Source organism: Perissodus microlepis, chromosome 19 (genome assembly GCF_051167445.1).
Source record: "Perissodus microlepis isolate ML-2025 ecotype Zambia chromosome 19, ASM5116744v1, whole genome shotgun sequence".
NCBI classification, from domain to species: domain Eukaryota; kingdom Metazoa; phylum Chordata; class Actinopteri; order Cichliformes; family Cichlidae; genus Perissodus; species Perissodus microlepis.
Window position 1 is genome coordinate 11,046,121 of NC_140479.1, and position 16,619 is coordinate 11,062,739.

At 40.0% G+C, this 16,619-nt stretch overlaps 1 protein-coding gene across 1 annotated transcript in view; it reads right to left on the bottom strand.

Moving 5' to 3' along the window:
* sntg2 (syntrophin, gamma 2) overlaps positions 1-12,262 on the bottom strand; it is a 109,538-nt gene extending 97,276 nt beyond the window's left edge. The window contains exon 1 of the mRNA XM_084915709.1: positions 11,650-12,262. Within this exon, the coding sequence (XP_084771835.1) occupies positions 11,650-11,718 (69 nt within the window). The 5' untranslated portion in view covers positions 11,719-12,262. The remainder of the gene's footprint in view (positions 1-11,649) is intronic.
* Positions 12,263-16,619: the final 4,357 nt, after the last annotated feature.

Sequence of the window (16,619 nt, forward strand, 5' to 3'; positions counted from 1 at the left end):
CCTGGAACAGTCCTCCAGACCTGTACGTACAGTGCAAAATGTGGTGAAATATTTTTGAGTTAATCCACTCACAGCACTCCCCGGTGAATCATACTTTAGTTCCATCAGTTCCGTTTACCATTAGCACACCCTCATCATGGACTCTATACATTTTCAGCCATGACTCATGCATTTTGATTACCCGAGCTGACACCAGTCCTAATTTTCTCTCTGGCTACGAACCGATAAAACTACATTCATCTGAACCTAGAGGTTGTTACTGTTGTTAGCATATGAAATATTTACTTGGCTGAAAAATCTAATTAAAAGCTACGTTATGCATGAAAGTTCCCAAAACACCCACATCACAGCAGTTCACATCATTTAACTGTAAGCAGCATGAAGAAAAACCAACTTAACAACTATTAGAAATATCTGGATCCGCGCAGCCTCGGCGACTCGTCTGAAAACAAGAATATCTTTTTAAAAAAGAAATGACTGAGCTGCGTGTGTGACGAGAACCCATGATGTTGACAAGTGTCACAATTACTACTATTGTCAAGGCGAGCACTTTCATCTGGATCCTTTAAAAGATCTTCACATTTAAAAATCAGACAGATTTAGAACAGAGGATAAAAAGCAAAAGTCTGCTCTCTATTCAGCCTGTTCCCCTGTTTTTTTGAGGTCAATTAAAACTACCCTGGGGTTGTGTCAGCGGGGAAATGGCTGTGGCTGTACAACTTCAGTCACACAAGAACGTGGAACTCTTTTAAAAAACATGTTAATTTTAAAATCCGAGCAGAGAGCTGCAAGTTGCTGTTATTTATAACCAAGAGGAGAAGTCGATGGATAGAATTTAGAATAGAATATTCTCATTTATTTGCAAACACATGCCACAGAGGAATCTGGCCCCGCTGCAAAAGAACAAGCGCACATTTTAACTGGGATGGTATTTTTGCTCACACTTTTTTTGTAAACGATGCCAAAAACTGTGGCAGAGTTACCTCTCGTTTTCAAATACCAGCATGCAATTTGACTGGCAACTTTGTAGTTTGTAAAAAAAGAAAAAAAAAAGACAGATTAAAAATTTTAATGTGTATTTTTTCCCTCCCAAAAAATCCATTAAACACAGCCCAGAGATACAGCTGTACTGATGAGCATAATCCATCATTTTAAATGAGACAACTTTGGTAATTTCTCCTAACATGGCTTTAAACGCTGCTAATTACCACCTTACTGGAACTATTTTCACTTCTTTCAATCAAGACGCAGTCTTACATAACGGTGAAACATTATGTTACTGCAAAACAAAGACTCCGTAAATACCTCAGCACTGATTGTGTCCCTTTTTAGAGAGCTATATGGCAAAGTCATTCAGTTCATTCAGTTTACGGTGATAAATTAGATTCATATTCTCATGTCTGAACATGTTTTGAATGCATCTTTGATCACAGCAGGAGGTGATGATTCAGAGATGTTGGCTAAACCACAGCAAATACACAAATGCTTCTTCAGTGTGATTTTTCTTGAGCTGAACACTGTTTACTTCAAGGGTTACAGTTAAAGCAAGGACGAGAAAGGGCCTTTTTATATTTACTGTATAAGTATTTGAAAATACACCCAAAAAAATCTTGTTCTATGTAACATTGATGAGGCGAATTCCCAAGTTTGGGACGCGCAACCCAAAGCCGTGATGCCAAGGCTGAGAGAAGCCTAATAACAAAAATGGCAATGAACATTTCAGAGATCTCAAGCAACAACAAGCAGCAACCTCCGGGGCTGAAAAGTGAAGCCAACACCAGAGTGCCAGAAACTGCAGTTCCCTGAGTGGCCACTTAAAACTCGCTCCAAAGTGAATCGATCATGAGAGTATCGTGTTAAGCAGCCCAACTTTGCAGCAGAAATTAACTTGGGTGACGGACTGGTTTTGGTCTCTACAGCAAATGTCTCCCCCTATAACGACTGGAAGAGTGGCTGAAATCCCCCTCTCTCCATCTCCACATGCCACCAGCTGTCAGCTCAGCTTCACCTCCACTAATTCAAGTCATTGAACCAGACCTCTCGATTGTAATTATGTAATCATGGCTGGCTGTAAAAGGGAGTCAATCCCTAAGACTCTGATGTTAAAATGCCCAACTTTACAGCATTAAAAAGCATGTTTACAGCCTGGTGCAAGAAATGATCTTGAGCTCTGGACAGTCCCAAATGGGCTTGTAGTGCCACATTTATTTGGAGCATGTTTTGCATTGCATTGTCACAAGAATGTGCATGTATTAATTTGGTCATTTAAAAATGTCTAAAATGGTTTTATGGGCCAGTCTAATCTGCTAAGTCGCTTTTCCTCCGGTGGAACTGCAGCTGGGTGCAGAACACAGAACAGACAAGAATACCATTTCAATCAATCAAATTGATTTCATTTGGATCTGTGTCAAACTGGAGTGATTTCCATGTCTTCTTTATTAGGCAGTAAGCCTTAATGGATTCAGTTTGAAGTTTCACAGCAGTGCAGTATGTGCAGCTGTCATCTTAGAAGCAAAAGGCAGCACTGAATGCCACACAGTGATAAAATAATGAACTGGAATTAAAATGTTTATTTTACCACTCCGTGCACTTAATCACCCCATTAATGATCATCTCTTGTCCTTTTGCAACAGTGTTGCAATTTACTTTTATATTTTCTGTTTTCGTTGTAGATTTTAATCAACATTTGGTGTGTTTTTAGTGGAAGAAGACTCATATGATCCGTGAAACGCCCCTTTCAGATTGGTCAGTTGCTGCCAACACCACCCTGGGAGAAACCCTGGGTAAACTCAGAAAGTTGATCACCAGCATTGTGTGACCTTTTATTTCTGATCAACTATTTTAGGGTAAGTGAATCCAGATAATGGAAACATATTCTTGGTATGTTCAGTTCAGTTTTATTTATATAGCGCCAAATCACAAGAATAGTTGCCCCATGGAGCTTTATATGTATGTTGTAAGTAAGACCCAATAATAATACAGAGAATACCCTAACAATCAACCCCTTTAAGCAAGCACTTGGCGACAGTGGGAAGGAAAAACTCCCTTTTAACAGGAAGAAACTCTGAGGGGCAGCCTTCTGTTATGACCATCTGGGGATAATGGGAGAGAAAATTACACTGGAAGAGATTAATAATAACAACATGTGCAATGAGCTTCATAATTTAGGCCCCTGGTCAAAGCTAAATGAAGCACAGTCAATTTTCAAAAATTGTTGTGTAGGGGTAAATGTATTATATTATTGGCTGCCAGGAGTGTTGTGGAGTGTGTTGATAGGGAACCTGTATTAAATGTCACTCCTTCTTACTCATGGTTCTAATTTGACACAAAATAACATAATTTGTCTGTGTTTAACAAATTCTAAACACTAATAATTGGACAAATTCACACTGCAGTGCTGTGCGCTAGGTAGCCAGGCAGCATAACAGCTGGAACGGGCTCCATCACTTCATTCAAGAACAGTAAGAAGAGACGGAGGAGAAAGAAAAGAGAGCAGAGTTTCATGAATAGAACCAAGAGAAAAGCCGTATCTGTTGTTCAGAAGGTTTTCTACTTTTGAAAAGTGAAACTTCTGCAGCTTATGTGCTGGACTTGCACTGTGGGTGGCACTCGGGGAGCTTAGCACTTTGCCCTGTCCAGATAAAAAATAAATAAACAGCAGCAGCCAAAATCCTTACTTCACAAACCTTTGTGGGACAGTATATGCATCAAAAGAAAGGGAAGGGACCTGCAGGAAAGCAACTATCTGAAGTCTCAATTCAGTTGGTTGATATTTCTAAGTCTAAGCTTAGTTTGTGTAGGTAAAATGCTTGCATATTAAGTAAATCAGGCCTTCACTGTGTATCAGTATCTTAGAGGGTCAATAAGCTGTAGCCAGGATGGAGCCGCCTTCACATGAATAGAGCTCTCAGAAATGTGGAGTTGTATCTTCTGCAATCATCCTTGTTCAATCTTCCACTCGGAGCGCCTCCGTGGGGAATCAGACCCACTTGATGCATTTCCTCTCTATTGTATATATATTGTTTGAAAAGGCTCCTCTCACGGAGCTTTACTGCTCAAACAGCACCACGGTCCAACTGTGTTAGATAGTACAGCCCCCCCCTCCAAGAATTTGCCCATGTGTGTTTCATGTGAGATGAAAAACTACGTGAACAAAATAAGAGCAACTGGTCTTCAGGTTTTCAATAAATTGTTGGTAATGAGAGTATAATTTATTGTTTTATCTCCATTAGTCATAAATAAAAACAGAGAGAGCTGCACACAGATATGAAATGCATTCTAAACAAAGCAGTGAAAGTTTGGTTTGAGTGGAAGGTTTTCATGTTGCTACTGTGGGAGGAATAATCTAGGGCGAATGTATATTTTGAGGAACTAATGTAGGACTGTTTATATTACCATAATTCATTTATTTCCATTTCAAGGGCGACTCTCGGGCGCCCAGCTACTGTTTCTTTCGCTGCTTTTTTTTTCAGTGCCGTTTGTCTCGAAGAGGTGAGTAAAATGTCCACGACAAGCCGCCGTCAGCCGGTGAGGAGACGAGGTAGATTTCTTCGTATCTCGCTTGAAAATGAATGGGGAGGACATTAAAATGCATAAGTTTCCTGCCTTGAATCTAAATAAAAATGCTAATGAAACGCCGTGGGTATTAATAATGTGGAGGACGAGTTTCCTTTTATTTGCTAAAGAAACATTTCAAGACAAACAGTGACAGCCGCAACTTGTTTTTGATGTATCAGGATTTATGACACTTCATATCCTCTTGACATTTAAAAAATTAAAACGCAGTCTAATTAAAGCTTTAATTAACGCCTGACTTTGGACGAAGTTGAATAATGGAATATGGCTGTGCATGATGGTGTGTTATATATGTATCTTTGCACTTCCTACAGGGATTAATTATACGCTTAAAAAAGGACTAATTTATGATATAACGCTGGAGTGTGCCCTTTGGCCCATCTCACAGTCCTCATGGGATCCTCATGTTCCTGCCATTAGCTCATATGCCATAAGGAGATTAACATTAAACCATGGACCCATCTGAGAGGAAAGGATCTACACGCAGTGTAACAATTTTGTATAGTCCTACTAAACAGAATATAAGGTGGAAATGACTGAAGCAGTCCTAGCAACACGTGCCACATGTTTGCATTCTCTCTCTAGGGTCATTAAATTATTGTATTCATTTTGAAGAGCCTGACTGCAGTGATAGGAGGAAAATTGAATATTGTCCTGGCAATGAAAGAGACTAAATATAACCTTTAAAAAAGAAAAGAGAGAAATAGAATTTCATTTTTTTTTAAATATCAAGTCTGATTATTTTGTCTTTTCCAATTACCTGAGTAGCTCTGGGAAAATGAAAAGTTAAAGAGAACGCATGTTTCATGCTCCAACAGGAGTGATTTGGTTAAAATATGATTGACTTCGTGAATACAAAAGCAGACTTTCACACTCCACTGGGGTATAATTAAGCTTCTGCAGTTCCTGCCAAGAGAAACCCTCGAGCGGGTGACCACAGGGGGTTGGAAATTTTATGTGACATGAATGCCACTTTTTTTTTTTTTTTTAAGCTTTTAAAATGGGACAAGCCTGGGTTTGATTGTCTGATAATAACACTGTGTCACCCTCTTTTTAATCCCATTTGCACTGATCTCCGCTTTCGGTTGTCCTTGCAGCATTCCCCTTCTGTAAATGTTAATGTTGACCAGCAAGTCAATATCCTCAATGGTGAGTACAATCCTGTAAGGCTGTGTGTGCGTAATTATTCCATCACTGTCAATATTTTAACATCAATACTGTGTTGTAAATGTATTTGCATTGTGTCAACGGGGGAATCTGTTGTGGGGAAGTCTGCGCATGAGAAACTAACACACAAAACACATGGCTCATTAAAGTCTGTTTTAATTACATTTAGAGCTGATGCAACCAGTGTACTTAAAGCTATAACTTTCCAGTTCAAACTAAAGCATCTCAAGAGATGTGATACTAAATGAACTCTGAAAATGTGACTGTACTTGTTTTTGTTGGACCAAAATAACTAAAAATACAGTAGTGCAAGAAGATGCAAGGTGTTTAGTACTGTGCAAAAGTTCTTTTAATTCCTTTATATTTTTCTTCCAAGAATCCAGACTTTCCACTAAGTTGTTAAAGCCGTCTCCAGGTTTTCTGAATATATTTCAGGGGATTTTTCTACACATTGGCTGCTTTTTCATTCATTTTCAATGTCGTCCCTGTACATGAACATTTTCAGAGAAATTTTATTTTTTTAAACCACTTAACACTGACTTATGAATCATTCAGCCACAAAAAGCACCTTACTGAAAGGATGAACCAATACTGTTTCTACTTATAAGAGGCAACCTAACAAAGCCAAGTTTAGTACCTAATAAAAAAAAATTAGGCAAAAAAACCCAAACATTTGTTTTTATTTCTTTAGTTGAATTTCCCCAAAAAATGCCAGTCATAATAATTAGAAACACATAAAAGTAGTACGTTAGCACCATCATGGTGATTCCTAAAGAGCCAAACATTTGGCATCTGTCAGCATGGTGTACCATGTGTTGTTAAAAAATGATGTGGCAGGCCTAACAACAGTACGTCAGACAAACAGTATCTTAAAGCCATTTCCTTAAGAAACAGGAAAAAAAACAACAGCAAAGAGCTGGCGCAGGGCCTTTGAGATGCATCTGGTCCATTAGTTGATCCATCTGCTGAAATGTTCTCAAACTTTTTCTTTTTAATTTTTTGGTTGAGATTATTGGTGGATGGACAGGGGGAGGTCAGGAGAGAGGTATAACAGTGAGTGTCTACGGCCATCTGTAAAACTATCTCTGTCATTTCAGCCAGTGATCTCAGGGATTTTGTCATAATTAATTATGAAAGCAACATCAGATTTGGATCCACCATGGAATACCCCCGGGAACGCTGTTGAAAAATGATCTCAGAAACATTGCCAATCCAGTAAAACCATAAAAAAACCACACAGTTGTCCTATTGAAGCAGTGTGGGTTCATTTTATCGACCAAGAACAGAACAAAAGGCAGCAAACATCCAGAGGATTGTTTTGAATGCCCTTCATTCAGTCACTGCAATACTGCACTTGTGAAAAAGAAAAACTTCGAGACATTTCAGTGCATCAGATATCACGTTGATGGTTTTCCTCCATGATCACAGTTAATGTTACTCCAGATCCACCACTGCAACTGACCAATCATGTTGCTGTGATGTCATAGTTCTGTGACTTGCAGGTCAAAGGCAGATGTGCTTTGGCTTCATTTTTCTGTTCCAGAAACAACATCCAAAACATAGCTACACCAACATCATACACTGACGTCATGGTTCTCTATGGATTAAAAAATAAAGCAATGGTAAGGTGAAACGTCAGGTGGACGGCAGGTTGGTGCTGCATCAGCAACAATGCAGACATTATACAAGGCTCTTGAGGTGGAGACGCAGGTCGAGAGCGGAGTTGAAAAGTGAAGCTTTCATTTTTACCAGTCTACGTTCCACTACTCACTTATAGTCGTAATAACAGAATGAATGTAAATGAGGTCACAAGCTCAAGGAGCCATGATGAGACTCTTCTGTAAGAATGCTGGGGTTGGGCTTAGCGGTAGGGTGAGAAACGCTGATATCAGAAGCGAGCCGCTCCAACTGCCTTTTTTCAACATGGAGAAGTGCTTCAGACATCTGGTTAAGATGCCTTCTGGGCAGGTGCATCCCTTCAAAAGGTTTTACAAGCATGCCCATCAGTGAGGGGCTCCCGGGTAGACCCAGAACACACTGAGGAGGTTAGATTTCAGCTGGCTGGGGAATGCCTTGAGGTCTACCAGGAAGAATTGGAAAGTGCTAGGAAGAATGATTTTTTTTTGGATTACTGTGCTTAGCTCATTTCCACTGTGACTCAACTTTGAATAAGTGGAAGGTAATTGATACTAGGGCTGCCACGATTAGTCGACTAGTCACGATTACGTCGACTATCAAAATCGTCGAGGACTGATTTAATAGTCGACGCGTCGTTTGAAGCTTTGTAAGATCACAAAAGACGCAGGAATAAGTAGTAGGATTTAAGAGTGTAATAACGGACTGAAACAGAAGATGGCAGCACTGCATGTACAAGGATGCCAGCTGCCGTTAAACCCCGAAGAAGAAGTAGCAGCTCTGTCCCAGAATTCATAGCGCAGCCCTGCTCACTTTCCAACAATGGCGGTAGGTAGTTAGTTTTAATATTACTCTTATTATTCTTTCTGGGTCACAAAATAAGCGTTTAACATATTTTCAGGCGAGAATGTAGCTGTGTAAACCTCAAATATCTGCTCAGTTTATCAAGACACCACATATTTTGAAAAGCGCTCCGACGTCTGTTAACCACCAGCTCGATACCTAGCCGGGGGCAAAGCTCACTAGAGACGGTGAGAACCCCGGACTCCGGGCAAATCGTTTTCAAACCCACCGCCCTTTCGCTACTCAGGTTAAACATATATAAGTCACTTAGATAACTTAAAAATGTTATTGTTTGGCTTTTTTTTGTATTTTATTTGTTCCTGAGTAAATCGGTTTGGCTGAGATTAAAGTTAGTTTTTACACAGCTGAATAAACGTCAAGCAAACAACTGATTATCAGAAGTGTGAGATGCTCGAGGATTTACTCCGGTGTCCTGTTATATTTTAGATAGCAAGGAGTTTATTAAACTTCACCGAAACAATCTGCAAATTTCATTAAAATTTAATAAACTATCATCTTGCCTTTATTTTTAGTTAGCACATACCTTAAACACTTAAAGCTGTAAGCTAATGATAGTTATATAAGAGCAGACGCATGCTGGTGCAATAAGCTGTAGTTTTACGTCCAATGGATGCATGATCTGATTAGTCGACTAATTGCAAAAATAATCGGTGACTAGTCGACTATCAAAATAATCGTTTGTGGCAGCCCTAGTTGATACATGAACATATGGCTACAACCCATAAACCAAACATTACGATTCACTAGAAAAACCCGAAGCTTGGAAAACCGAAAACTGGCACAGCACGAGCATGACCTTTGTTTACTTAAGCATTCTGCATCATGAATTTATTCCCCTAGGATCAGTTTACGGACTGAATTTTGCTGTAATATCACAAGATTAAGACTCTGTGGCTCTAGCAAAATTAAATCAGGTATGGTTTGAACTTTTCCAGATTTTCGCTAAACTTTCTGACCACAGTTCATTTGTTATGAAGTCAAAACGGTGCAGAAACTATCCAGTAATTATGAATTTTGGCACATCTTAGTGATGGGTTCATCAATAAGCTGCTGAAACACAGTCCAGAATCCAGGCAAAGGCAGAGAATTATGTATGAAGAGTTACATTTTTCAAGTGTTCACCGCACAAATATACTGCTTGAACTAAGTTGGGGATGGAGTCTCTCCCAGTATGCAGAGGCAGGAAAACACCCTGCCTGCCAATCACAGCACTAATATACCGTGACATACAATTCAAACATGGCAAAACTAATGCACACACACACTGTAGGCAGAGAGCTGCTTGTATTTGGACAGGAGGACTCAGTTTACTGTATCTACTGACTCTTCAAACACCTTCAGACAATTCAATACAAACCTGAATTATTCCTTACTTTTGCTACACCCTGGTTTACGCAAGTCTTCACAGTAATCACGTCTCAGATGCTTCATCATTAGGGGGCATCAAATATTTGTTGATATGCACCCAGCGTGCTATGGGAATAACAAAGGGAAAAAATAGGAGAGGTGTGCCTTCCCAGCACTTTCATCTAATTTATCAGTGATTGCCAATCACCCAGATAGATTCAGGGCATCTCCATGTTTGAAAAACTCAAATTTTATGATTGCGGTTTCATGTTTAACATTCCCTTTGACTGAAGATGGAGTAAAAACCCCTTAAAACAACATAATCCAAATATATATGACATAAATTGGGGAGGGGGGAGTAAAAACGGGAAATATGGTAAAGTACTTTGGATGCAAACTCAAATCCATCTCTGGAATCTTCCAAGCAGCCTAACTGCATATAATAAAGCATCTATAATTAACACATTTTGGCATTAATTCAAGCCAAATTACCCTGATATTTGAAACTGCTGAAGGACATGCCAAACTGAATTTTGTTAATTCCAGGCACAATTAAGTCCATGCTTACAGCCTAAAACTGTACACTACACTGTCATAAACATGCGTTGTGGAATGGGAGATTCTCTTGCAATTCGCAACTGTTTACTTGTGCTTACTGTATAATCTTAGCCATTACTCAGTGGTAAATGGAGAGTGGAAGTGTGTGGAAACTGAATGCACTCTAAATAGAGTTAAGCTCAAGACTTGTGTGTCCCCAGAGGCTCAGATATCCAGTATTTAATGGCTTTGTGAAAGCAAGGCAGTGGCTTCAATTGAATTAAAGGTGCTGGACGCCCAGCGAAGGCGACAAAAGGACAAATGTAGGTAAAGATGTGCCAGAAGCTGTCCTTTTAAATGAACCAAGAACTTAAAACTTTACAGCAAGGTATCCATGGAAACATGTTTACTGACACACATGAAAAATCAACTGTGGATGCAAGTGGTGATATATAATTTTAACCCTATTTCTGAAGACAGTGCTTGGTTAAGTAACATGTCCTGCAGCCTATGATGGACTTTTCTTTACAGAGCTGACTCACAGAATATGAAAGTCTGGTAAAAGGTCAGGTCATCTGTTTTCTTGCTAAAGTAGCCTAAATATGATATCCTGCTAAATATGAAGCCCTGAAGGAAGCTCGGTGAACTCACGACAAAAGATGGTGATGATGATAATAATAATAATAATAATAGCTATATTACAACTGGGGTTCGAGAGCGCTATAACGGAAACAATTAGCAGTCACTTATTTAAACTTATTTTGTTGTCATCTCAAATCATAAACACTGGTTTGTTCGTTTTTTTTATTATTGTTACTGTAAAGAGTTAAATTAAATGTGAAAAATAATACCAAGCTATAAGAGCTAAGCTGCTTAGTGCACCTGCAACATAAATGCTACAACCTATCAAACCATACCGGATAATCATTTAACCAAACGCGCCGTTTCATCATAGAGAAGAAACTACGTACCAGACTTAATTTAGGAATTAGCCAATGTAATGATTACGCGCTCGTTTGTTCAATTACACTGTTCAAATAATGTAATAAACAGCAATAGGACATTAGTATAGTCTTTTGCTGGATTCGGCTAATGCAACAATAAATAATACATAAAATAGCCATGTTTCCATAGATATTGTCCTTAAACCTGTAGCACTTGGATATTAGCAGCTCATGCCTAATAGATCATTTATCGTTATATGACCAGCAAAACGCCATCTAGAAAAGTTGAACGTTTGTTTGTTTTTTAAGTAAGAGAGCGATAGTTTTCTAGATGTATGCCGAACTGTACAGCTGTTCATAATGCTTTGGAAACGATTGACACCTGAAGCGAGCCTGTGCAGCGTCAAGCAGTTAAAAGCAAAGAAGCATAAATAGTATAATTTTAAAGGAAGCTTGGAGCTGCCTTCCACATCAGCGGACGAACTGCCCGAGTGCTCTTTCGGAGTGCCCTAACACGGAAACTGCAAACTGCTGTTAGATTTCAGTCATTCACAGGGAATAACTGAAAGGGTTTACTTGCCGAAGTTGGAACCGGGAGGCTGGCGGGTCGCTCGATCAGCTCAGGTTGCTGTTTCCCGGTAACATGCATCTCCCGTACAACCGCTTTCTCTGTCCGCTCACTTCGACGAGAGTTTCTCAAGTCATTTATCCAGCCGCTGAAGGGAAGTGTTATTCACCGGCGTCCCGCTTACCCACGAAGACAGAAGGAGAAAGCATGCCTGAAAAGCTCGGGGGTTCTTCAAAAAAGGAAAAACTGGAAAACAGCCGTGCGTATCCTGAGATGACCACGGTGGTGCCCGCTGCAGGGACGAACTAGGAGCGCCCGTCGCTGCTCGTTTCTCCCCGGCTCAGCCCCAACTGTCAGCACACAGCGGCTCCTCTGCTGCTTCTTCTGCTGCTGCTGCTCCTCAACAGTCTGCATGACTCCCCACCTGCTGCCTGTCCTCCTATTAACCATTCCTGCGTCAAACCACAGTACATTAACCCGTTCACTGATGCTGGAGTCCTGGAGGCATTTTAATCAGCAGAAATCACGGATGCATATTTATCATAATTAGTGCTCGGATCCTCTAATGATGGGCTATATTGCAATCAACAACATTTATGTTCACTAAACAGCAACATTGTCCTTGAACTTTGCAGCCAGGTGAAGGCTCCCCGACTGTGTGAGCACGGTAATTGTTAATGGATACTGGCACAAATTAATTTCTGTGGAATCCTCAAAGCAGCGCTTGAGGGAAAGAAGGCTCATCTTCCTGATGGAGGGGTGATGGGTCAGAGAAGGGCTTTTTTTTTTTTTTTTTTTAAAGTCAATCTTATCACCGGCTCCTCAGAGCTGGCCTCAGGGATCCAGCCAATGCGGCCTAACTCATGCTGGATTTCAGTGGTATAGACAGCTTTATACACAGAATATGATACCTCTTCTAATAACCATCTTTCTTTTTTCCAGGAGAAATAGAAGTTAAAAATAGACTCACAACTATCTAAGGGCACACAATACCTGAGAGAGGGTTTCATTCTGTGTGGTTACAGCCCTATAATCAGTGGCAGACTTTTGTTTTGTATTTTTTTATGTTCCGGATTAGAGCGCTAATGTGGATCTGGGAGAGTAACAATGATGAAGCGCCCCATTGCAATATATTACAGCCTAGCACTTTCATCAGAGTATGAAAAGGTATCATCAGAGGACTGGGAGAGGTGCAATTGTTAGGGAAGCTACTTCAGCTTCATACTTCAATGGCTGGCTTCCCACTCAGCATCCTGCAAAATCTGATGTTTTATGGCTGTTATGGATTTCGGGAGGAGAAAAAAAAATCTGCTTTCCAACTTATCACTGCTACTGCAAATACAGCAGGCCTTGTGGAGTTGAGTGTGCAGCCTTGAGTTTCAGGTAAACATTTCTTGAGGCAGTGCTGCAAAGGTCAAAAGGCTGTGCATAGATGAAGCAGCTCACATGTTAAAATACATTTCTGTACAATGTTATATTAAAGAAAACCCGTGCAGCTCTACCCTCAGTAAGAACTACCACTTAAGCCCACTGGAGCACCATTATCTATTTATTGGTGCTCAGCCTAAACTGATAGGACTCCAAAAATAAGTCGAGGCAAAACAAACAACACGAAAAACTTTCTTTCTCAGAGGGAATAGTAAAAAAGAAACACGTCTCTAAGACAGAGTGTACCACAGAGACCCCGAGAATAGCACGGAGCACCCCGGGATAGGCCTCTTTTTTTCCCTCAGGAGACATGATTGAATGTCACGAAGGAAAAGCGCAGATGCAGATAGAAAGAAGAAATGAAGGCTGGATGAATTCTATAGAGTCCTGCTGTTGGGTGGGCCACGTGAAGAGATTAGCAGGTGCGCGATAACGGGCAAAATATCAGTTGGTAAAGTGAAAAAAGCGACAGAATGGACTCAGTGTTTTATTCAGTACTACCTGAAAGTAGTAACTAAACCTAAACACTCATCTAGAAAGTGTTTATAGAAGATCCGTTATCTCATACACATAATAGAAACAGAAGGCTTGATGCAGCCATCGGTATCGCCCTTCGGTGGCCATGTTGTGAATTAGAAAAACGTACTTTACTTCATTGAATAAATAAATAATGAAATAAGCACAGTATTGTATTTAAGAGTTAAGAAGCTTTTCCCTTCTCTGTGCAAAAACCTATAATTCTAAAACAATTAATCATAATCAAATTTAGCACTGACCTGGATAACAGGGTGTTTTCCTTCAGTTAGTAAATATGCAAAAGCTCCACAACTTTGCGGGGATGCATTAAATGCTGCTGGTACCATGTAACTAAAGCAACGGTATCTATTTGGGACCTTTGCTGAATTTGTTGCAGGCAACATTACAACATTACAAGACCAGCAAAGATGATATTGAGCACTAGGGTGTGTGGAAGTGCACTTCCTTAGCTCCTTAGACAAAAACTGGTTCATCCCAAGGAGAAACCAAACAGCCATTTCAGAAACGCATGGCACAATTTGGAAGAGCCTCCTCGACAGGACAAGACTCAGCCGCACATCTGCACCAAAAGGATAAAGGTCACTCTTTCAAGGATGCCAATGCTCACATCTTGGACAGAGAAGACAGATGGTTTTGAAAGAGGCCATCTATTTCCACTGTGAACGACCATCACTAACACCAGCTAGCAACAGTCTTGAGGTCCCTACCCAGGCACCTCAGCCCCCACACACAGGTGACTTCAACAGATAACATGCATAACAGGTGTCAAAGTGCTTTCACCTGAAAACTCAGGTGGTAATGACCAACACCTTTTTTCCCACACCTTCTCACCCCTTGGCTCATGTAATGGTGCGCTTGATTAACAGATTAATACATGATTAATACAAGGTTAACGACCACCTAATGGACAACCTCTACTAGGGCTTAAATACCTGGTGCTCTCCACCTTTTGGTGGTGTGTAAAGAACTGTACTGTGTAAAGAAAACAAGCAGAAACCAATATCTACTATCAGTACTGAGTAGCAGTAGTATTACTATTGTTTTACTGAAATTTCAGGGCTTCACATACTACTGTTTCTGAGTTGAGTCTTGTTAAAGCTGTAGCTCAGACTTTAATAAGACTAAGGTATCTGTATGTCACCTCTACATTTCAGTACTTTAAACTTTAATATGTAATAAAAATTTTAGATTGAAGGGAAAATTCCATCCAAGTGTGATGCAGTCCTAACATCTGGTCAAAGCTCCACAGTGCAGAAGGAAATAGATGTCCAACCATCAATCAGTTATTTTTAAAGCGCTCTCCAATCCAAGCACATCGTGCTGGATCTCACTCTTCCATCTTTAACTTCTGTGATGTTTTGAAAGCCTAATTCAAGGCTTCAAAGTGACTTTTCTTCCTCTGATATTATATCTAAAAGTGTTACTTTCCTAGGGTTGTGTTTTTCATATTGCGGATATATTTTTTTTTGTCTTATATCTGGTGTTGAAGATAATCCTCCATGAAAACCAGTTTGTTCAAAAACCTATTCAGTGATCGCTCCCGGCAGGCTCGATTCTGCCACTCTGACCCTACTTTGTCCCTTTTGACTGGAGACTAATGATGCACATGTTCCCACAGTGTTGTGCTCATTTTCCTAAGTTTGCATTTTACATTACAGGTTTATAATTTAGGCTTTATCTGGTGTTGAAAATAATACTTCACCAAAACCAGTTGTGCTCAGATGCCTGGCCCAAATCACTGATCGCTGCTGGTGGGCTACTTTCTTTCACCCTGACCCTTCTTTGTCCCTGGCGACTGGAGAGTAATGATGCACATGTTCCCAAAGTGTTGTTCTTGTTCCCTCTAAGGGGTGTTTGTCAGGGTGAACTTGGAACATCTCAGATGTCACTGTCTGCAAAGTTTTAAAGTTTTCCTCCAGGGGCAGCAGGTGAGGTGAACTTGCTGTTTTGACACGTAAGGGATTTCTTAAACTTTTCTATCTGTTTTTTAACAATACCCAGAACTGAGTTTTCCCCTGATTATGGTATCCAATGTTAAAAGGTAAGTGAATTTAGGTGAAACTGCTGTTTTAATCCTTCCATATCTTAGGGAAGCCTTTGTGTGGCTGAATTCTCTGCTTGGCATTAAGGAATCTGCTGTAAATTGGTTCAGCTTCTATCTTTTCTCTACTGTAAAACCTTTTCTGTTCAAATTGGAAAGTAATCAGACGGTAATCCTCTGCAGACAATAAGAGGGGCATGGTTCCTCCAAGTTCACCCTAAGGTCCAATGCTTTCTTGCATTTCTCCTGGCTTCCTATTCATACCATTTATCTCCTTTTCTACAGTTCCTTCTTGCTTTTAGGAGTAACTTTTGATCCAGAAACCCATAATGGTATGGATTACATAACACTGTACACCAAAGTAAGTCACTCCTCGAGAACTGATTTCTCATAGGTAAGACCAGCCTTCTCCAGGCTGTGTTTAAATCAGTCTTTACAGTTTTAACTATGTAGTATATTGCGTTACTCTACAAATTCTACAGACCTTGTAAAAACATATGCCTGTGTGAAATGTAAAGGAAAAACAATATAGTAATTTCTACATTTTTAATTCAAAATATTACAAAGGCAACATATGAAATGCTGCAACTGCATAAAAACACACAACTGTGTAGCAGATGGAACTTAATAGGTTCAGCAACACTCCTGAAAACCTCTCTCACTGAACAAATGCCCACCAGCTACTTCATTAGAGACCTGCAGGTCTCACTTACTTCAGTTAAGGTCAGTTTTCCTGATTCAACAATTAGAAAAAGACTGGGCAAAGTTTGCAAACCACTACTGATCAAAAAGAACACAAAGGGATCGTCTTATATTTGCTAAGAAAAAAAAAATGTCTTCATGAGCCCCAAAACTTTGGGGGAAAACTCTGTGGAGTGATGAGATAAAAGCTCAACTTTCTGGCAGGTTTGAGTCTCACTTCATGTGGTGTAAAACTAACACAACTTTCATAAAGAGACCGTCATACGAACAGTCA